Source organism: Pelodiscus sinensis, chromosome 13, assembly GCF_049634645.1.
Source record: "Pelodiscus sinensis isolate JC-2024 chromosome 13, ASM4963464v1, whole genome shotgun sequence".
In the NCBI taxonomy this organism is placed as follows: domain Eukaryota; kingdom Metazoa; phylum Chordata; order Testudines; family Trionychidae; genus Pelodiscus; species Pelodiscus sinensis.
The window spans coordinates 22677228-22699350 of record NC_134723.1 but is presented as its reverse complement, the minus strand read 5'-3'; the positions used below and the strand labels follow the sequence as shown (position 1 = coordinate 22699350).

Sequence of the window (22123 nt, the reverse complement as noted above, 5' to 3'; positions counted from 1 at the left end):
ACTGGCTAAGCAGCAGCTCTGAAGGACAGGACCTAGGGATTAAAGCAGATGAGAAGCTGGGTATGAGTCAATATGTGCTCTTACTGCCAAGGAGGCTAATGACATATTGGGCTGCATTAGGAGGAGCCTTGCCAGCCGAATGAGGGAAGTGATTATTTCCCTCTATTAAGCACTGGTGAAGTCACATCTGGAGTGCTGCCTCCAGTTTTGGTTCCCCCACTACAGAAACAATATGAAAAATTGGAAAGAGTCCTGCAGAGGGCAATGAAATGATTAGGGATCTGGGGCATGCGACTTCTAAGAAGAGGCTGAGGGAATGGTTACAGAAGAGAAGCACAAATGGGGATTTGACGTCAGCCTTCAGTTAGCTAAAGGGGGGTTTCAAAGAGATCATAAGAATACAAGAACAGTCATACTGGGTCACACCAAGAATCCATCTAGTCCAGTATCCTATCCTCTGACATTGGCCAATGCCAAGTACCCCAGAGGGAATGAACAGAACAGGTAATCATCAAATGATCCCTCTCTGTCACCCATTCCCAGTTGCTGACAAACAGGCTAGGGACACAATTCCTACTCATCCTAGCTAATAAGGATTGATGGACCTATCCTCCATGAATGTATCTAGTTCTTTCTGCACCCTGTTAAATTCCTGGTCTTCACAACATCCTCTGGCAAGGAGTTCCACAGGTTGACTGGGTATTGTGTGAAGAAATACTTTGTTTGTTTTAAACCTGCTGTCTATCAATTTTGTTTGGTGACCCCTAGTTCTTGTGTTATGAGTGGAGCTAGGCTGTTCAGTATGGTGGCACATGCTAAAACAAGGAGAAATGGTCTCAAGTTGCAGTGGGGAAAAGTGTAGTTTGGATATTAGGAAAAACTATTTCACTGGGAAGGTGGTAAAGCACTGCAATGCTGGTGGAATCTCCATCCTCAGAGATGTTTAAGTCCTGGCTTGACAAAGCCCTGGGTGATTTAGTTGACGTTGGCCCTGCCTTGAGTAGGAGGTTGGACTATATGACCGTCTGAGATCTCTTCCAACCCTAATTTTCTATGATTGTCTGATACCTTCTGGTGCCATAATGAAGCGAGTATCCCTGAGAACTTGTGTATATGACAGAGCTCTAACCAGGAGCACCCACAGAAGGATGGGGATTTAGCAACCTGCAAATCTCCGTCTTTCATCCGTGAGCAATGACGTGCAGATCAGGCTTTTTTAGGAGCCATCTCTGGGAACCTACACCTACAATTTAGTTGCCAACCACTGGAATGATGCCTACTGATAGAAACACTGGCTGGATGGCACAATACTATTGTCGTAAGGAGATGGTACTTCTGGAGGAAGTACTGGTGCACAGTGAGTGTGATGACTGCTAGTGAGTGTAGCACAGAAGTGAGGGTATGTCTACACTACAGTGTTATTTCAAAATATCTTATTTCGAAATAGTTAATTCAAAATAGCTTATTTTGAAATAACACATCTACACACAAAATGCATTTAGAAATAGCGTTTTTCTATTTTGAAATAGTGTGTCCACTCTGAATGGACACTGAATTGCATTGAAGGCCGGCTGGAACCAGGTCCAGCAGGGCATCAGGTCAGGAGTATTTTTGTGTAGCTGCTTCCTGAGGCTATCTGAGGCTTGTGCTTAAAGGGACCCCCACCTTGGGCAGCTGGTTCTCAGCTTTTCCTGCTTGCTTGCCTACCTCGCTGAGGGACAGGAAAGCATTTGTGTCTCTGTGTGCTCTGGTTGCCCTCACTCGGGACACCACAGCACTCTGCAGCATGGAGCCAGAGCTGCCCCTGGGCACTCTGGTGCTTCTCGTGAACAAGTTGATGCGAGCCTGGCTGCACTTTCTGCAGGTTGCCATCCAGGAGGTCCATCAGGGGGCTGTCAGTATCCAGGAGGCCCTGCGGGAGAGCTTCCACCCTGAGGAGCACCAAGATCCTCCCTGGTCTGCCCCGCTGGGGGCTTGTGCTTCAATCCTCCCCCACATCATTCCACTTACTCTCCAAGCCCCCCCTTCCTGATGTCAAATAAAATACACGTATTTTCATGAACACAAACTCTCTTTATTTAACAAAACTGGGGGAGCGGGAGGAGGTGAAACTGGTGAGACTGGAGAAAGGAGGTGGGAGAGGGGAGGAAAGAAGGTGAGAGAGGGGAGGAGGAAGCCTGGGAGGAGGGAGGTGGAAGGGGGAAGCAAGGGGAAGAAGGGGGAGGGGAAGCTCAGGGCTCAGGGTTGTGGGTCTTGCCAGACCAACTTGATTTTCATGAGAACCTGCTCCTGGATTTGCATGTGGCCTTTGGTGGCCAGGCTGGCAGCTATCCTGCCATAGATGACCGCATTCCTTTGTCTAGTGCGGAGATCATGGACGTTGGGGGCATCCCCTCCAAACCTAAGTAAGGTCCACCCTGATCTCCACCCTGGACCAGGAAGCCACCCACCTTCTCTAGGCCCTGGCAGGCTCCTGGGAGCTGGCAGACTGCTCCTGGGGAGTGGTGGAGGGCTGGCTGCCAGTGGCTTGCTGGCTCATGTTTTGGGGCCACTGGGTCAGGGCCAGTGACTGCTGGCTCTGGGCTGGCAGGCTAGGAGCTGGTACAGGCACTGTGGCCAGAGTCAAACCCTTTAAGGGCTCCGGGGAGGGAGGGGAGGGAAAGGAGTGTTCTTGTTTGAGGTTGGAGTGGCCACCAGGACACCCTGGGAAGGCTGGAGGCCCCCTATTTCGAAATAAGTGTCTACACAGCACTTATTTTGAATTAGCTATTTCAAATTTGGCATTATTCCGTGTAGAATGAGGTTTACCAAATTCAAAATAAGTGCTCCGCTATTTTGAATTTATTTCAAAATAGCAGTTTGGCTGTGTAGATGCTAGTAAAGTTAATTCGAAATAACGGCTGTTATTTTGAATTAACTTTGATGTGTAGACATACCCTGAGTGAATGAGTGTAAGACTGGAGGCTGTGTGAATGTGTGTAAATATGTGCTTGTATTATATGGCTGTAAATAGGAGTGGATTTATGGCTTACTACAGAAGGGTACAGATTTGAATGTGTATGTAGATTAAGTAGTGTAATATCATCATGGGGGTTTCTGGAATGGTAGCATAGGTATCAGTGAAGGAGAGCGTAATATTAGTCCGAGTAGTGGTGTAATGGTGGAATGTAGGCATTTAGGAGTGTACATGTGAACTGGTGTCACATAGGTGTCTGATGTACAGATGAAAGCTAGGTGGCTATGGAGGAGGATGTCAGATAGGTGTGCTGGTGTCAGATACTCTCCTGGCTGTGTCTAGGCGTGAATGCTGTAATGTACAGAGCTGGCTGAGAACAGCAAAACAGTTAAGCAGTTTCCTTCCTTATTTCTCATACCAAGATGCAGTTTGTATAGAAGTAAATTATTCTACATGCATCACAACAATCAGAGGCTAGATCTAATGCTTCCGCTAAGGAATATGGGGTGGAAAAGGTCTAGTATGCTAGGTTTTTTTAAAGTATATTTAAAAAAAAAAAGTCAGAATTTTACATAGACTATGAATGATGGGACTCAGCCTCTCTTGTCTAATTAGACCCCAACTTCATACAACTGGAAATTTCAGGGGAACCTGATATTTTCTATACTTCTGGCTGTGGTTCCAGCAAGAACTCAGACTACAGAGATGCTCAAAAATAATTTGAAGAAAAAGATAAGCCATGCACAATTTTGTTCACCACGAGAACACTGACAATAACTCATATTTAGTTGCAAGAATCCATAGAAGAGCCAGAAGACACTGCCAGTCACTATATCTTCCATGCTAGCCGTGTTCTAATTACAACAGATTTCATTTCCAAACATTTGGTGTGTAATTTGCATTTGAATAACATGACTGAAAGATACCCTATAAAAGTTGATTTTTTGCAAATTAAAGAAGTCCTTTTTTTAAGAATAAACTCAATAGATTTATTCTTTTCTTCTATAAGGAGCATGTATGTGTAAATTATTGGGAGTCACTAAAAGATGCTATTACAAATACTCTTTCAAGATCTATTTCATGGATTGTATAGACAATTAGATCTTGCAGAAATGTGTATTGTGAGTCAGGATATAGTTCTTTTGAGAAGCTGTGCATGCTGTTAGTGATGCACCTCACTGCCTTAGTGTCTCTCTGAGTGAATCCTTTATTATTTGCAGGGACACTGCCGGCAATATATACCCAGGCAAGCCAACGAAAACATGATGTAGGGCCCACATTACATGACAGTGTTGGGAGGTGAGGTGGTGTATCAGACCAGCCTTTGATTTTCTTTATAGTTTATTTTTCTTGGCCACATTCCAGATTATTATGTATGATTTCAAAATTTTAAAATACATTACAAAATTACCCGGCTTTTCTTTTGGTCTTAGAAAAGATTCGTGTTTCGAACAAAGGTTCTGGACAGTTATTTTGATTGAATCCATTTGCCTATCCCTACTCCCTAAATTCCAGGGGCAAGGAGACACATCCACTAATAGTCATTCCTACTTTGCTTTGCTGGCTGGATTTCCTATCAGAATGACAGAGGAAAGATTCTGCTAGAAAGGATGAAAAGGTAGTGATGCCCCAACATGAAAGGATAGGAGAAAAGATCAGTTCTGGCCTGGACATAGAGAAAAGGAGACTAGAAGTTGAACTTTTGTTCTGATGCTGACTCCCCCGCCCCTCATGTTTGCCCATCAGTGGAACAGAACTTTGGAGGTCTCATCCATGCTGTGTGGATATCCAGGCAGTGCAGCAATGATGAATACTGATTTTAGTTCTGCAAAGCTGCCAAATCTCAGTGCCTTGATTTTAAGCTCCCAGCCACGTGGGACAAAACTGATAATTAGGCCACTGAAAACACATCTCTATCACTAGGACTGCATTGCACAGCTCTGACACCCCCCCTCTTAGCTCAGAGTTCATAACAGGTTTAGATTAGGGCAGCTACTTTTTTGCATTGAAATCTCTTTCCTCTCCCCCACTCAAAAAAAAAAAGTTTGTTATTTTTTCAATGTTAAGAGGTATGGTAGAGGACACAATCCCATCCTCCGCAGTTGCTAGCACAAATAGCTCTTCTTGGCCCACTGCAGCTGGCCTGCTTAGCCCAACAGGAGTGTGTCTGCACTACAGAGAAGATTGAAGCTGCCACTGTCAATCTTCCAAGATTCAATTAGCGGGTCTAGTGAAGACACATTAATTCGAACTGAGAAGAGCTTCCTGCTTCCACGAGGAGTAAGGGAAGTCGAAGGAAGAGTGATCTCCCTTTCACTTCCTGCAGTCTGGACAGTACCAAAAGCTGAGTTAAGGTACTTCGACTTCAGGTACGCAATTAATATAGCTGAAGTTGTGTAGCTTAATTGATCTTATCCTGTAGTGTAGGAATACCCCAGGGCTACGTCTACACTGGCATGATTTTCCGGAAATGCTTTTAACGGAAAAGTTTTCTGTTAAAAGCATTTTCGGAAATGTGCGTCTAGATTGGCAGGACGCTTTTCCGCAAAAGCACTTTTTGCGGAAAAGTGTCCATGGCCAATCTAGACGCGCTTTTCCGCAAAAAAGCCCCAATCGTCATTTTCGCAATCGGGGCTTTTTTGCGGAAAACAAATCTCTGCTGTCTACACTGGCCCTTTTGCGCAAAAGTTTTTCAGAAAAAGACTTTTGCCCGAATGGGAGCAGCATAGTATTTCCGCAAAAGCACTGACACTCTTACATGAGATCATCAGTGCTTTTGCGGAAATTCAAGTGGCCAGTGTAGACATCTGGCAAGTTTTTCCAGAAAAGTGGCTGCTTTTCCGGAAAAAGTGGCCAGTCTAGACACAGCCTAGGTGTGAAACTTAGCCTGCTATTCATGGATGGAGATCTGAACTGACCAGCATTTGAAACTTAATCATGTGATATTTATCTAGTACTTTATTTCCCAAAAGACCCCAAACATTGTTCACATGGGAAACACTTGGCCCACCACTGAAATGCAGCTACCTCTGGAGTGGAACACATCAGTTGTGTCACAATAAAACAGAACACCACAGAACAGTTTCAGAACAGAAGAAGATATCTGTATTAAGTGAACCTACAGAGGGGATTTGGATTCGTTATAACCCAAGGCAGATTTTTAGTTCTCAGAAGACCAGAGTTAATATCTATACCAAAAATCCCAAGTGAAAAGCATTGAGTGGTGAGGTAAGCATTTCAAACATTGTTGATGTTATTCTGAATCTCGTGGTATCTATGCTTCTCCCTTTGACTTTAAATACTGGATTGTTTCTATTACATAGTCCTGATTAAATGATATCTTGCCATCACTTGTATAGAAATAAACCACTCAAATCAGTGTAACCCAACCAAAATGACACTTTCTCCTTTCCAGATTTTAGGGATAGCTCACATAAAATATCCTAAGGGTGGATGGAGATGCATTGCTGAATGTTAGTGTACAGTGAGATGGAGAAAGGAGATTATATATAAGACCTCCTGTTGCAGCTTTCTAATGGAGAGAATGACAGGCAGGTTATTCAGGTAACAGGCCAGCTGAATGGCTTGGGAAGTTAAACCTACAATGTGAGACACAATAACACATAACACTTTAGATGGAGACACTGGAACTTGTACACATTCCAAAAAAAAGAATGCAGTTTTCAGATAGATTCGAAGTGGGAATAAACATAGCTTTAGTAAACAGAAGTGCTGGAAAGTTAAGCAAATAAAGAAAAAAACTGAAGTGGGTAGAAGGAATGTGAAAAAGACCAAGGAATTTGATTACTGGTTCCTAGCATGGAAACACACAGTTTCTGCAGACAAATTAAAGCGCATGCCTGAGCCCCAAACACAGCTCAGTGGTGCTATTATCTCCCCTTTAACATGCCAGCCATGTACTTGCCTTCCCCCACTCCTGCATCCACACTCTTGGGTCTTCTTTGCTCTGCCCCTTGGGCAGATTAGCCTTCTGCTGAGGAGTCATCCTCCTGGCTGGGTGTTGGTCCTTCTTCTGAGAACATGATTTTTTCTCAACCTCACATGTTTGTCTCTTGACACGGTCAGAAGGGAGAGGGGGAAAATCCCAAAGTTGGGGGAGGGAGGGGAGTTGTTACTGGGTCGATTTTATAAGTCCCAATTGTTGGAGTATCAATCAGATAATCCTTGGATTCCGTTAGGCGCGTCCAGCCCCAGCACACAGGAGCGAGTGACTGGAGCAAGTAACATTGCTTGTTAGCTTTTCCTGATCAGCTGAGAGGGGATCCAGCTAACTTGCTCCTCCTTGCACTGCCTAAATAAGGACATTGACTCACTGTAGGTTACACGGTGCCCCGTTCTGAAAGCATGTACTGCTAAAAGTATTCTGGCTCTTTGACTGAAATGCTGCACAAAGTGAGCATAGAAGGGAACCTGAACTAGATCACAAGGGGATTCTTCATTCTCGAAATGAGGGACAGGTGTCTTTGCTTTGCCAAAGCAAAGCCTCGTGAGGGCTGCATGCTATCGATTCACAAGAGAACACAACACTTCTGAGGTTTTGGTTCTGACAAAATACAGTTCTGGGCTGCTTCTTGGTGTGTTTTTTAAATTTATTTTTTTAAAGAAACACTGCACTGCCTTGATCATGGCAGAGACTGGCAAGAATGACTTTCAAACAGAAAGTTTTCTTGTTTTCATAGCACAGGCTCTCAGAGACTTAAAAAAAATACATGTTTGTTATTCCATCGGCCCTGAATAGCAATGGTTTGAATTATGCCTTATATTTTACTTAGGGCCTAATCCAAAGCCTACCAAAGAAAATAGAAAAACTCCTGCTGGCTCAAATGGGCTTTGGATCAGGCCTGTATGAACTCAAAGTTTTACAAACTCCTCAAAATTTGAGGAGGTTTGGGAAGGCTCAAGCAATGTTTCTTTTTTGCCTGCTGAATCCTTCTGCACATTCCAGATATTAGGAAGCAACCTGGACTTTATTAGAACAGCAAACCCTTCCCCTAGCAAATCAGCCAGGCATTTCCCATTCTGTATTCTTTCCAGATAAAGTCAAGATGTGTAAGCAGAGTGGAAAAATTCTCACCACTGATGAAACTAGGAGGAATGTCACGTTGCAGGGCTGAGAGTGTAAGACAAACAAATTTAATGTTTTCACCTCACATTTTTCTCCATGTGGCAAAAAAGTAAAACTAAAAAAGGAAGGTGGTTTACTGGGAGAAAAAGCAGAATTTCTGTTGAATATGGATATTTCCACACAGGGTAAAATCTGCCATTGGTTCCAGAGTATTAACTCCACAGATCTTGCTTTGACAAAAACACACTTTAAAGCATTAGTGGCAAAATCATGCTATTGACAAATTCTTGCCCCATAGCACAGAAACTTGTTTTGCAGAATAAAAATTCACAGAGTCAGAATTTGGACCCTTAGGGTGTGTCTAGACTGAGTTTTGTCGACAAAAGTGGACTTTAGTTGACAAAACTATACCTGTGTCTACACTACCACTGAGTTCTGTCAACATAACGTCGACAGAACTCAGCAGTTTTGTCGACGCTGGTAAACCTCATTTTACGAGGCATAACACCTTCTGTCGACAGAGTTCTGTCGACAGAAGGTGTTATTGCCTGTAGGGTTGCGTCTAGACTACAGGGTTTTGTCGACAAAGCAGCTTGCTTTGGCGACAGAACTGAATGTGTCTAGACGCTCTATGTCGACAGAAGTTTTGTCGACAGTATCTGTCGACAAAACTTCCGTCGACAAAACCCTGTAGTCTAGACGTACCCTTAGTGACAAGGGGTGTCTAGGACTAGACCTAGCAGCAAGTGGGTGGCTATTCACATCTCCCCAGTGTTGTTGGTGGTACCTTTTCTGAGCATACTCAACAGTAAGGCCTGGGATGGAATGGGCCAAAGATAACGAACAAAGCTCCCACTCTGAGAAGTGGACCCTCCAAGCCTGAGAGGAAGCATGGTGGCATGAGAAAAACTTCCCAGCTACTGTCCATACTGTTCCTATTCTGGGACACAGGACTCCAGTCACCATCAACACTAAGTTCACTTTTGCTTGTCACATGTATTTGTTGAGTTTTCTCTCAAATTACATTGCAAGCTCTTTGGACAAGGTACCATATCTTCCTCTACATTTATGCAGCACCTAGTACAGTGTAATCTCATTCCTAATTGCAGCCTCTAGGTTCTGCCACAATACTGTATAGACATTCAGATAGATAGATAGATAGATAGATAGATAGATAGATAGATAGATAGATAGATAGATATGCATGGAAGTATGTTGGCCACACATTCATTCCATAACGGTAGGAGCCCTACAGTAATTATTTTGAGAGCATAAATCCATGCAGTGATGACACATATTCCTCCCTGGGACTATTTCCATAACTGTGTCCCCCTGACATCAATAAAAATCATACTGATCACCACAGGCATGTGCACAGGGTGTGCTGGGTGTGCCCAGGCACACCCTAATGTTTCAAAAGGCTGCCCTGGTGCGCTGGGGAACAGATGCTGCGCAGGGTTTGCCATGCAAGTGCAGCCAAAACCGGCAGGTGTTAGGTCCCCCGGGAAACAGAAGGCAGGGAGCAGCATCGTCTCCCCGCCTCCCTGGCAAGTGAGGTAAGTTTAAACCCTGGGCGGGGGATGTGCCCCGGGCAGGGGATCAGGAGCAGCGTGGCTAGCCCAGGCATTGGCTCAGCTCAGCTCGGCTTGGAAGCAGCGCAGCTGGTGTGTGTGTGTGTGTGGGGGGGGGGTGAGTCAGGAGCAGCACGGCTTGCCCTGGGTCAGGGACAATGTGGCTGGCCCGGGGTCGGGGGGCAGCGCAGTTGGCCTGGGGAGGGGGAGGCCGGGATTGGGGTCGGGGTTGGGGACAGTGTGGCTGGCCTGGGGAGGGCGGGGCCCAGGGTTGGGCACAGCGCGGTTGGCTCGGTCTGGCCTGACCCGACCCGACCCAACCCGGCCCGGGGAGGGGGGCCTGGGGAGGAAGCAGCGCGGCTGGGCTGGGGTCGGGGGGACCCAGGGTCGGGGGCAGTGCGGCTGGCCCCCACCCCCCAGAGCTGCTTCCCATCCCCTCTTCCTCCCAGCCCCCATCTTCCTCCTGGCCAACCCCGCATTCCTCGACCCCTGCCCTCAGCTCTGCTTCCTGCACCTCCTTCCTTCTGGACCCACCTTCCTCCCGGCCAGCCCTGCAGCCTCTGACCCCCCACCAGCTCTGCTTCCCACCCCCCCCTTCCTCCTGGCCAGCCCCCGCCCCCATCTAGTCCCTCTGCCCTGTCCATGATCAAGTGTATCCGGTTTTTTTGGGGGTGGTCTACCTGGTAACCCAGCTGCAGCTCCACAACATGCTCAGGGACAGGGCTTCTCCTCCTCCTCAAGACGTCAGACTCAACCAGAGGCTCCCAGTGCCGATTGCGCCCCACCTTCCAGTCATTTCCCCCACCGCCACCAGGCTTCAGTCTGGCGCCCCGCTGGAAAACCAGGAAATACCAGACATTGCACATGTCGGGTATTTTCTGGATTTTTTTTTTACCAGACAGAGGGCCCAAAAACTGGACTGTCTGGTAGAAAACTGGACACCTGGCAACACTACCAGTCAGACCCAGTGCAGGCACCAACTGATGGGGAGACTGCCAGAACTTTGGGACCCACAGACTGCGGGGTGGGGGTTTGTGGCCCAAAAGGGGGCTGAGAAACCTAAGAAAGACAGAGTAGGGGGAGCACCAGAAGGGTGACAGTCAGGGCGACCCTAGAATTCTGTTACAGAACAGCTGGTGGCTGCTGGAGAAGGAGGGAAAAATAGGGGGAAAGGGTCAGAGAGAAAGGGGCTTGTGCTGAGGGAAGGGGGGCAGGTCAGGAGAAGAAAAGAGAAGGCACCAAGGGACAGGGTGGAGGAGAGCGACAAATGCCAGGGGGCCAAGTGGAGACAATGAGAAAAAGGGCAGGAGGGGAAGTGTCAGTGAGAGGGGGGACAGGATGATGCTAGGAGAGGAGAGGGGAAGGGCTTTGGGGGTTAGAGGGGAGAAGGGGAGGTACTGGGAGAAGGCTTGAATGAAGGGGTGGGCATGAGGAAGGCAGGGATGTGTGAGGGCACAGGGACATGAGGGAAATGGGGGCAGAGAGTGGTGAAGAGGTGGGCATCAGGGAAAAAGAGGGCAAAGGGGGCAGGGGCAGTGAAGGAAGGGGGAAGCACCAGGAGGATGCAGGGGTAAGGGAAGGTGCAGGTGCCAGGGGATTCTGGGGATGAAGCAGAAGGGCAGACACCTGCAGGGGAGGGACCAGCACCAGAGGAGAGAGGCAGGGCAGGTGTGTAGAGCGAGGTGTTAGGAGAGGGGATGAGGAGAGGTAGCTCACATGAACAGAGTGGGGCTACTCGAGGAGTGGGCATGGGGGGGAGAGAAGGGCTGGTGGAGGGGGCAGGTCTCAGGAAGGCTGAGGGCAATGAAAAGGGCAGGAGTCAGGACAGCAGAGGTAGGTGAGGGGTTGGGGGGCAGCAGGCACCAGGGGAGCTGATGGAGCAAGGGGCGGAGACAGGGTAACAGAGGGGAGAGGTAGAGGTTTATAAGATACTTGTTAATAACTTGGGTGCCACAGTGGTACATCCAAACAAGGCACAAACTTAGTACTGGTGCATAACACAACATTTATTGTGCTCAAGGGAGAAAACTCTTAGAGGGACACTTCCCCCAGCCTCTCCACCCCCCCCCCCTCCGAGTTAATGTCACACAAATTGGGTTAATGCAATTGCAGGATAGTTGCTTGAGGGAGGGTTGGTGAGGGCCATACTAATCCCTATTGGTAAGAGGATGGTGGGAAAAGTCCTGGGGGGGGGGGTCATATGACACCTTTTATTTCTGGTCGTGTGTCCATATTGCCCCAAAAGTATTACCTCCAGAGGCGTGGCTAATGGGGGTCAAAGCGTACATTTTTAAAAAATTCTTTGGGTGCACACACTAATGAAATGTGCTGCGCACACTTACGTTGATCACACTGATCTTCTCCTTGAGTTTAAGCAAAGATATGCATTTTATTTGCAACACTGGGAGATACAATCAATGGATGATAAACACAGTGGCTACGTCTAGACTGGCATGATTTTCCGCAAATGCTTTTAACGGAAAAGTTTTTCCGTTAAAAGCATTTGCAGAAAAGAGCGTCTAGATTGGCACAGCCGCTTTTCCGCAAAAGCACTTTTTGCGGAAAAGCGTCCGTGCCAATCTAGATGCGGTTTTGCGCAAAAATGGCGATCGGGGCTTTTTTAAGCAAAACAATACCGCGTTGTCTACACTGACCCTCTTGCGCAAAAGCATTTGTGCAAGATGGCTTTTGCCCGAATGGGAGCAGCACAGTATTTCCGCAAGAACACTGACAATCTTACATGAGATCTTCAGTGTTCTTGCGGAAATTCAAGCGGACAGTGTAGACAGCCGGCAAGTTCTTCCGCAAAAGCAGCTGCTTTTGCAGAAAAACTTACCAGTCTAGACACAGCCCGTGGACCTTAAAGAGCAGATTAATGGGAGGATGAGTGTATTAAGTAATGCAAATTCTTGCTTTTGGAAAGGTCTCTCTGGGTGTTCTATTGCATTGTTCCTTTGTTTTTATTAGGCAAATATTCTTGGGAAGCTGGGGCTCGGCACCAGTCTTTGCCAGACCAATGTCTTTCCAACCTGTTTCGATGCCAAGACACACTGGCAAAGCCAGTATTGTTCCCTCGCATAGCCACTCTTTTCTACAACTGGATATTTGACAGGAACATTGTGTCACTTGAGTAACTCACCACTTTTTTCCACCTTTCTTTAAAAACCAAAACCAAAAACAGTGAACCCTGTGCTGGTGAAAGGTGCAAGCTAGACAGCCACAGGGACTGAACCCTGGAGTGGAAGGATCATCTCTGTAAGGGAGAGGGTCATTCAGTCACCTTGGCCTATTCAGTCCTCGGCAGGATCCAAAAGAGGCCAATAAGGAAGCCAGTTAATGTCAACTGTGTTTGTGGGTATTGTCATGAAGTGATTATTCATTAGTCGTACCATAATATAGGAGGTTCGGTTTTCAAAAGATTGATTGTTTGCATGCACTGCTTCCTGCAGCTCCCCCTAGCTGCGGGGATGCTGCCTGTAGGTGAAAGGGCCTCAGAAACATGCAATCCTCCACTTCCCAAAACTCCCATTGTCTGGGAATAGAGAACCACAGCCACTGGGAGCTGCAGGGGCAGTGCCTGCAGACGGTCAATGTCAGAAAATGTCTTGTAGCCCGCAATCAGATTGCCTGGATAGGCTGCAGGTTGCCCACCACTGGTCTAGAGGTAGACTGAAAGTAACCTGTGTTTGAAGATAGACTAGAACTTGAAATAATATAATATACTCAGATAACTTCCAACCTCAATCATTCAAAAATCATGGGTCATCCCTTCCCCAAACATGAGATTTAAAAAATAGTAAATTTGAGTGCTTTTTATTTCCCTTCTGGTAAATCCTGGTCATGTTTTCAAGCTTTTGTCCCAAATCTCGGGAACTAGAAACTAGAAAGTTGAGAGTCTCACATAAACATATTATTATAAAAATGAAGGGCTGAAAGGAACCGCAAAATGTCATTTAGTCCATCCCCCCATGCATTGAGGCAGGGCCATCCCTGACACGTGTTTATTTAGACATCCTTCAGTGACGGTGATTTTACAACCTTCCTTGTAGACTATTCCAGTGCTTTAATCTTCCATTATAATTAGACCTAAATCTCCATTGCTGCAGATTAATCCCTTTACTTCTTGTCCTGCCTTCAATGGACACAGAAAACAATTGATCACAGTCCTCATTATAACAGCCCTTATCAGATTTGAAGACTGTTATGGGGTTCCCTCATTTATCCCCAGGAACTGAGGCATTAAGAAGAATATCAAATATAATGAGACTTGTAATACGACCTCAAGAGTTAGCAACATTGGTTATTATCATCAATATTTGTATTGCAATATGTAGCCTCATTAAGTCCTACATGGGAGCAAAGTTTCCTTTTTCTTTAAGGAAAACAATTTCCATTTTGCTTGAAATCTTTTCAGTAAATCCCCCATATTCGTGCCCCTCAAAAAAGAGTTTTGTGAAATCAGGAAAAAGCTTTTTCCCACAGATTTTGGTTCAGTTTTTCATAAGACAGATAAAGCAAAACTATCCCATTTCCCCCCAAAATAATGGAAAGCTGAAAATAAAAAACAAAATCATAATATTTCAATTTCCTCTAATTTTAATATTTAATTGTTGGACAGTATTTATGAATATTAAATTCTAGGCAGTAGTCGCAATAAGGAAAACAGGCAAAACGGGACAGATGCATTTAGGCTCCAAGACAATGACAGAGTTGACTATTATGACATGAATTAATGACACTTTGGTACATGACACATTGGGTATGCAATACATCCCCAAGACCAGTAGGGGCCTCCAGGCACTCTTCCTCTTATGCCTCCTTATTCCATGTAGAACATAGGGGCTGTGTCTACATAGGCAAGATTTTGCGCAAAAGCATTTGCTTTTGCACAAAAACTTCCTGCCTGTCTACACTGGCGCAGAGTTTTTGCGCAAGAACACTGACATTCTAATGTATGAAATCAGTGCTTCTTGCGCAAATACTCTTGACGCTCCCGCTCAGGAAGACGCCGTCTTGTACAAGTGTTCTTGTGCAAGAGGCCAGTGTAGACAGGCAGCCAAGACATTTTGCGCAAAAGCAGTCCAAATGGAAAAAAGCCCTAGTGGCCGCTTGGACGCTCCGTATCTGCAGGCAGCTCCAGACTTCCTGGTACCCTGAGCCCCCTTAAAAGCAGACGCAGCTTGCAGAGGCCACGAGGCAGAAGCCTTTCTGCTGCTCTGCCCAGAGCTCTTCCATGCGGCTCTGTAGCCACCAAACCACCGAGGATGGCTGCTCCAGGGGGGAAACAGCCACCTGCACCCCCAGCGCAGGAGGCACCAAGGGGCACAAAGCGCCGTGCCCCTTCCTGGTCCGCAGGAGAGCTCAACGCCCTCCTGGACTTCTAGACTGAGGAAGAGGCACTCCATGACCCATGGTCTCGTCGGCGCATCATGGACATATTCCGCCGCATGGCCCAGGTGCTCTCTGACCAGGGTCATCCAGCTGGACCCTAGAACAGGTCCGGGCTAAGATCAAAGAGCTACGCCTGGGCTATGTCTGGGCCAGTGAGGGCCAGGGCGCAGGAGCCGACACCTGCCCCCACTAACAACGGCTCTACGCCATCCTGGGCCAGGCACCCCACGGACCCTCGGTGCTGGTGGACACCTGCAAGCGCCCCCCGTCACTAGGCCCAGTGAGGTGGAGGAGGAAGCACAGCTGCCCAGTGGGTCAGAGGATGAGGCGGACCAGGGGAGCAGCGGGACCCTCCAGGCGGAGGCCCTTTCCGGCAGCCCCGACGTCTCCCGTGCATCCTCGGAGGCCGGGGAAGGATCCACCAGTGAGTGTTGCACTTTGCACTCACAAGGGTGGGGGGGAAGCCAGGCGCCCAGAGAGGGGAGGGGGAGAGCACTTCACTCAGGCTGTGTGAGCTGCATGCTGTGTAGCATTAGCAGTATGTGGCATATGCAACCACATGCAGCCTGGTGACCGAGCGGCACGTGGCAGCTCCAGGGCACGCCTGGGACCGTGCTGCTCACACACATCCGGCGGGACCAGGGGGGAAGGGTGGATGCTGGCTGGAACCAGCCAGGGCCCCAGGGACTCAGCCCAGAGCCCGCACCTCCACAAGGGTGCAGCACACAGAACGGCAACACTATCCCATGCCTGGCTGTGAGGCACAGCCAGCTGCTCCTGGGGAAACCGCAGCGTCACAGCCCTGTGTGAGTGGCCCCCACTGAGCCCCTCGCCTGCTCCCGGTGCCTTGGCTGGCCCCCCCAGGGAAGTCCCCACTGCGGCCACACATGCCCCTGGGCTACCATGTGTGAGGGATAGGGGGAGGGGGAGGAGGGAAGTGCTCGGGCTGGCCCTAGGGCCACCTGAGTTTTGCTGCAAGGATGGGACACTCCCCAGTCACTCTCCTGGTTCCATCCAGGAGACATCTCACGTGATGGGGAACTGAGAGCCCCAGACCACGTCTGCCAGATGTGCTCCCAGGCACTGTGTGGGGATTCATCTCGCTCCCTGTCAAACACCATTGATTAGCCCAAAGCCTCACAGCCTCCACCGGCAGAGAGTTCCACAGGTTAACACAACACAAGCGCCCTCCCACCCCCCCCAAGGGGCCAGGACACAGACCGGTGGTTACAATACATGGAGGAGGACCCTACTCCAGGGCGGTCCTGTATGCAAACATGCAACACGGGGGGAGGAAGGTAACCGAGTGGTCCCAAGCCACACTATTGTGGTGTCACCTGGGCTCAGGGGTGGAGGGCATGGGGTGTAGGGACAGTGGCCGGGCTGCCTGACTGACCCGTCCTTTCTTCTGTTCCCTGCAGCGGGACCAAGCAGGAGTGGGGGACCCTCCAGCCCTGCGGCAGCGGCAGCATCCCCGGCCACCCAAGCACCAAGCCGGTGGGTCCGGCAGTGGGACTAGCTGCTTCGGCGGCACATGCAGGCTGTCGAACGGGAGGAGGCAGCCATCACATGCCGGGTGGAGGTGGACCTGCAGTGGTGCCTGCAGGCCTGGGGCCCCTTCGAGGCCCAGTGTGTGCGCATGGCAGATGCCATCTCCACCCTCACCGTGCACGTTGGCCATGCCATTCACTATGGCATGGTATTGCCCCATGCACCCGCCATCCCTCCCATAGCAATGCCTGTGCCCCCTCCTGCTCCAGCCCCTCCTGCCCACATCTCCATGCTGCCTGCCCCGACGCAGCCTGACCCCCATGTGCAGGTCCGCCCCCGCAGAAGCAATCGCAGGGGCCACCCCTCCCAGCAGTAGCTCCCTCCTCCCAGTTAAGAGCCTCCTCCTCCTCCCAGTTAAGAGCCTCCCCCCTCACCCTACATCTCCCTCCTTCCCATTGTAAATAAAAAGTTCAAAGGTTGTGTTCCAAAAAAACCTGTGGTGTTGTTTATTGGGAGGTAAGGGGAGGGGAGGAGGGAAGGGTTGGGGATGGGAAGGAGATGTCAAGGGAGACAGAGGCAACCCTACTATGGGGCCTGGGAGACCATCTCCGTCAGTGCCTCCCGGATGCGCACCCCATCGTGGTGCGCCTGGCGGATGGCAGCTGTGCGGGGCTGTTCGAAGGCCTGGTCCTCGCCTGCCATCCATGCGGGGAGGAAGGCCTCCCCCCTCTGCTCCACGAGATTGTGGAGCACGCAGCACGTGGCCACTACCTCCAGGACATTCTGCTCACCCATCTCCAGACGGGTGAGCAAACACCGGAACTGGGCTTTCAGAGGCCCGAAGGTGCACTCCACTTGGTTGTGGGCCCGGTTGAGGCGGTCGTTGAACCAGGCCTGGTTGTGGTCCAGCCGCCCCGTGTAGGGCCGCATTAGCCAGGGCAGCAGGGGGTAGGCCACATCCCCCACAATATACATGGGCATTGGCACATCCCCGACAGTAAATCCCCGCTGGGGAAAGTAAGTGCTCGCCTCCAGCCTCTCAAGCAGGCTGGAGTTTCTTAGAATGTGGGTGTCGTGTGCCCTGCCAGACCAGCCTGCATAAATGTCCAGGAAGCGGCCACGGTGGTCCACGAGGGCCTGGAGTATGATGGAGAAGTACCCCTTTCTGTTTATGAAATGGGCCGCTCGATGCTCCGGGGCACGGATGGGGATGTGGGTTGCATCCAGGGCTCCCCCACAGTTGGGGAACCCGAGGGCAGTGAAGCCGGCCAGCGTAGCGTCCACGTCGCGCAGGCAGATGACTCTCTGGAACAGGACGTCATTGATGGCACGAACGACCTGCAGAAGGGTGCAGAGAAACACAGGGGAACACATCACATAAGGCAGGGTGAGTGTGTGCTCCCTTGGGTCCGTCCCCCCCATGATGCCCTCTGTCCTCATACACACACACACACGCACCAGGGCCCCCTCGCCCCATGGCGCTCATCCCCCACCAGCAGACCTGTGCAAGGGAGGGACGGCCCAAACTCCGGGGTGACCCAGCCTGGAGTCTTGCCTGCCCCTGGGCATGGAGTGCAGCATCCTCCCCCACCCCTACTTTCCCTGGGACTTACCTGCATGACGACGGCATCGACGGTGGATCTGCCCACCCCAAACTGGTGTGCCACTGATCAGTAGCTGTCCGGGGTGGCCAGCTTTCATAGTGCGATGGTGACCCTCTTCTTGACTGGGATGGGTGCCCACAGCCGGGTGGTGCTTCTCTGGAGCGCAGGGGCGAGCCAGGCACATAGCTCCAGGAATGTCTGCTTTCGCATGCGGAAGTTCCGGAGCCATTGTTGGTCGTCCCAATACCCCAGGACCAGCCAGTCCCACCAGTCGGTACTGGTGTCCAGTCTCCACAAGGACCTTTCCACGGTGGGGTGGGGATGGCACAGGGTGAGGGAGTACAGAGCGACCTGCGCCTCCAGGTCCTGGTGGAGGAGTGCAGCAGCCTGGAGCAGCAACTGCAGTCACTCCAAAATGTCCGGAAGGGGCCAGAGCAGGCACAAGCCACCCCTGGCTCCATGGCACAAGAAACAAGCTGAGATAAAAAAAAAATCAGCCAAAGGCACTAAAAGGCACAAGGCCGTGGTGTCCAAGAAGGCAGAGGGCAACCACAAATAGAACTGCTACAGCTGTCAGTCCCTGCAAGAGGTCCTATAGCACGCAGCAGGAGAGAAACGGCTGTCTGGGGAGATCCCTTTAAGCACGTGTCTCAAAGGAGCTCCAGCTCCCCTCCCCCCCGGAAAGGGCTGGTGCCCTTTTGCCCCCTTCAAAATGGTTCCAGGATTCTGCTTTTGCACAAAAGCGTCCCGCCAGTGTAGACGCGCTTTTGCGCAAAAGCACATTGGTCTTATGATGCGTCCCGGACCAATATAGACACTCTCTAATGCAAAAACTCTTGCGTTAAAAGTATTTGCGCAAAATCATGCCAGTGTAGACATAGCCAGGGGCTTTGCCACTGCCCTCCGTCTTTGCAGATCTTCTGCTGCTGTCTGTTTCTGCCCATGTCACTCACTTTCAGTTCTGTTTCTATGTTATCTCAGGCCTAACTAGCACCTCTTGCCTGGGGGGTTCCAGTCCAACCTCTGAACACTACTACAATTTTAATAATAATAGAAACAAGTTTTGTGAATAAAGTGACTCTACAACTCCCAGAGAATTCTCCAGATAAAATCCAGATCTCCTTCCTGAAATGCTTCCTCTCTTGAAGCCTCATGGGCAGAGGATGCTTTTTTCCTAAGATCAAGTTCCTCAAGCTACCAAAGTTTAACAACTTTTATATTAATTATCAATCCCCAGAATCTCAAAGGTATTTAGCCACCTAACTCTCATTGAAATCAACAGGAGTTAAGCACCTAAACATCTCTGAACATCTGGACCCAAAAGCCAAAGGCTGTGTCTAGACTGGTAAGTTTTTCCGCAAAATCATGCGATTTTGCGGAAAAACTTGCCAGCTGTCTACACTGGCTGCTTGAATTTCCAGAAAAGCACTGACGATCTCATGTAAGATTGTCAGTGCTTTTCCGGAAATACTATGCTGCTCCCGTTTGGGCAAAAGTCTTTTTCCAAAAGACTTTTACGCAAAAGGGCCAGTGTAAACAGCACAGTAGTGTTTTCCGCAAAAAAGCCCCGATCGCGAAAATGGCGATCAGGGCTTTTTTGCGGAAAACCGTGTCTAGATTGGCCACGGACACTTTTCCGTAAAAAGTGCTTTTGCGGAAAAGCATCCTGCCAATCTAGACATGCTTTTCCGAATATGCTTTTAACTGAAAACTTTTCCGTTAAAAGCATTTTCGGAAAATCATGCCAGTGTAGACGTAGCCATAGAGTCTACATATTTACTACACCCCAATATTAGTTCTGTGGAGTTCAGATCTTTACTATGTTACCTGATATCATTTTATGAGGATTGCAGTATCAGATTTACCAGTGTCTTGCAGATTAATGGAAGAGTAGCTGCTCCCTGGGCTTCCTGTTCTCATAAATATCCACCCAAAGATGCAGAAGGTCTCGTAGAAAAGCTCACAAATTATGGGTTTACATATCCAGGTTGATCCTCATCACAGAGGATTCAGAAATGGAACAGCATTTTTCTCAGAGAAGTTTTATAGTGTCAAAGCAGCTGCATTTAGAATTAACTATGAGGAAAGGAAACAGATGAATCATGTGAAGGGCCAAGTACAAAGGCTGGGACCCTGTTGCTTCAGAGTAGAACTGGTGCCATGGAATTTAAGAAGGTCATTTCTGCCTGGATTGTCTTTGCTCGTGACTTTGTTGACGCAGTCCATCATCTGCCTGTCTTTCTGAATCACTCCACGATGTTTTTCATGCTGTGTTCTCCCGAAATATGAACACTTAAAAAGCATTTTTTTTAAAGCTTGGAGTGTTCCAAGCCAGCCATATTGGCTTCAAGCCTGGTTATTACAAAGAGGAATTTCAGTCTTGGAAAGCTGACAGCATCTATGGGCTCCAGGCCCCTGGTGTCTTTCAAAGGGGCACTAAATGTCAGGGTTCAGTTGAAACAGACTGTTTGTGAAAGCTTGAAACCAATTCACTCAAATTGCATCTCTCCACACTTGTTTTTACAGAGTCCTACAAAAATGACTTAGAAATCATTTCACTTTCTCTCTCATTGTCTGACAATGTCTATTCTAAAAACACACAGGCTACGTCTAGACTACATTCCTTTTTCGGAAAAGGGATGTAAATTAGACATATCGCAATTGCTAATGAAACGGGGATTTAAATCTCCCACGCTTCATTAGCATAAAAATGGCTGCCGCTTTTTTTCGGCACGGAGCTTTGTCGGAGAAAAGCGCCAGTCTAGACGCTGATCTTTCGAAAAATAAAGCCCTGTGTACATGGGCCAAATTTCAGAAAAGCCTCTTCCGAAAGAAAAGCAAAAAAAGGTACTTAAATTCCAATTTGTAATTTGCGTATCTTTTTCCGACTTTTCTTTGCAGTGTAGACATAGCCTAAGCGGAGTATTTTGTATTTGTCCTCATTTAATTTCATCCTATTTACTTCAGATCATTTTTCCAGTTTGTCCAGATAATTTTGAATTATGGTCCTGTTCTCCAAAGTACTTGTAACCTCTCCCAGCTTGCTATCATCCAAAAACTTTATAAGTGTATTCTCTATGCCATTATCTAAATCATTTATGAAGAAATTTAACAGAACCAGACCCAGAACTGGTCCCTGCAAAACCCCACTCATGTCCTTCCAGCATGATTGAACCTTGGATAACTACTCTCTGGAAATGGGTTATTCAACCAGTTATGCATCCATCTTATACAGTAGTAGCTCATTTGTAAATGAGAAGGTCATGTGGGACTGTATCAAAAGCAATACTAAAGTCTAGATATGCCACATCCACTGCTTCCCCCCATTTCCAAGGCTTGTTACTCTGTCAAAGAAAGCTATCAGATTGGTTGGACACAATTCATTCTTGACAAATCCATGCTATTATTTATCTCCTTATCTTCTAGATGTTTGCAGATGGATTCCTTAATTAATTGCTCCATAATCTTTCCTGGTACAGAATTTAAGATGACTGGGTTGTAATTCCCTGAGTTGTCCTTATTTCCCTTTTAATAGATGGTCACTATATTTGCCCTTTTCAGTCTTCTGGAATCTCTCGTCTTTCATGACTTTTCAAAGATAATAGCTAATGGCTCAGATATCTCCTTAGTCTGCTCCTTGAGTATATCTAGTGTACATTTCATCAGGTCCTGGTGACTTAAAGTCACATAACTTGTTTACGTAATTTTTAACTTTTTCTTTTTCCATTAGCTTTTGATCCAACCCCATTTTCATAAGTGTCCAATCACTACCAACCCCCTTGATGAAAACCAAAAGAAAGAAGTCATTAAGTACCCCTGCCTTTTCTACATTTTCTGTTATTGTTTTTCCCTCTTCATTAAGGTTACGCCTACTCTACAAGTTTTTTTGGCAGAAAATATGCTAACCAGGGACTCATTAGCATAAGTTGCAACATCATTAGCATATTTTCTGCTGGGTTTTTTTGTGCAAGGAGTTTTTGTGCAAAAAGAAGAAGTGTAGCCACTTCCGTTTTGCGCAAAAACC

General features: G+C 48.2%; 1 protein-coding gene and 1 long non-coding RNA gene across 2 annotated transcripts in view; one reads left to right on the top strand and one right to left on the bottom strand.

Moving 5' to 3' along the window:
• ARHGAP20 (Rho GTPase activating protein 20) overlaps window positions 1-7224 on the bottom strand; it is a 61371-nt gene extending 54147 nt beyond the window's left edge. The window contains exon 1 of the mRNA XM_006136139.4: window positions 6882-7224. Coding sequence (XP_006136201.2) covers window positions 6882-6962 — 81 coding nt within the window. The 5' untranslated portion in view covers window positions 6963-7224. The remainder of the gene's footprint in view (window positions 1-6881) is intronic.
• The window catches only part of LOC112543566 (uncharacterized), a 59373-nt gene continuing 43318 nt past the window's right edge, over window positions 6069-22123 (top strand). Inside the window, exon 1 of the long non-coding RNA XR_012906887.1 lies at window positions 6069-6184. This is a non-coding gene — a long non-coding RNA (uncharacterized LOC112543566). The remainder of the gene's footprint in view (window positions 6185-22123) is intronic.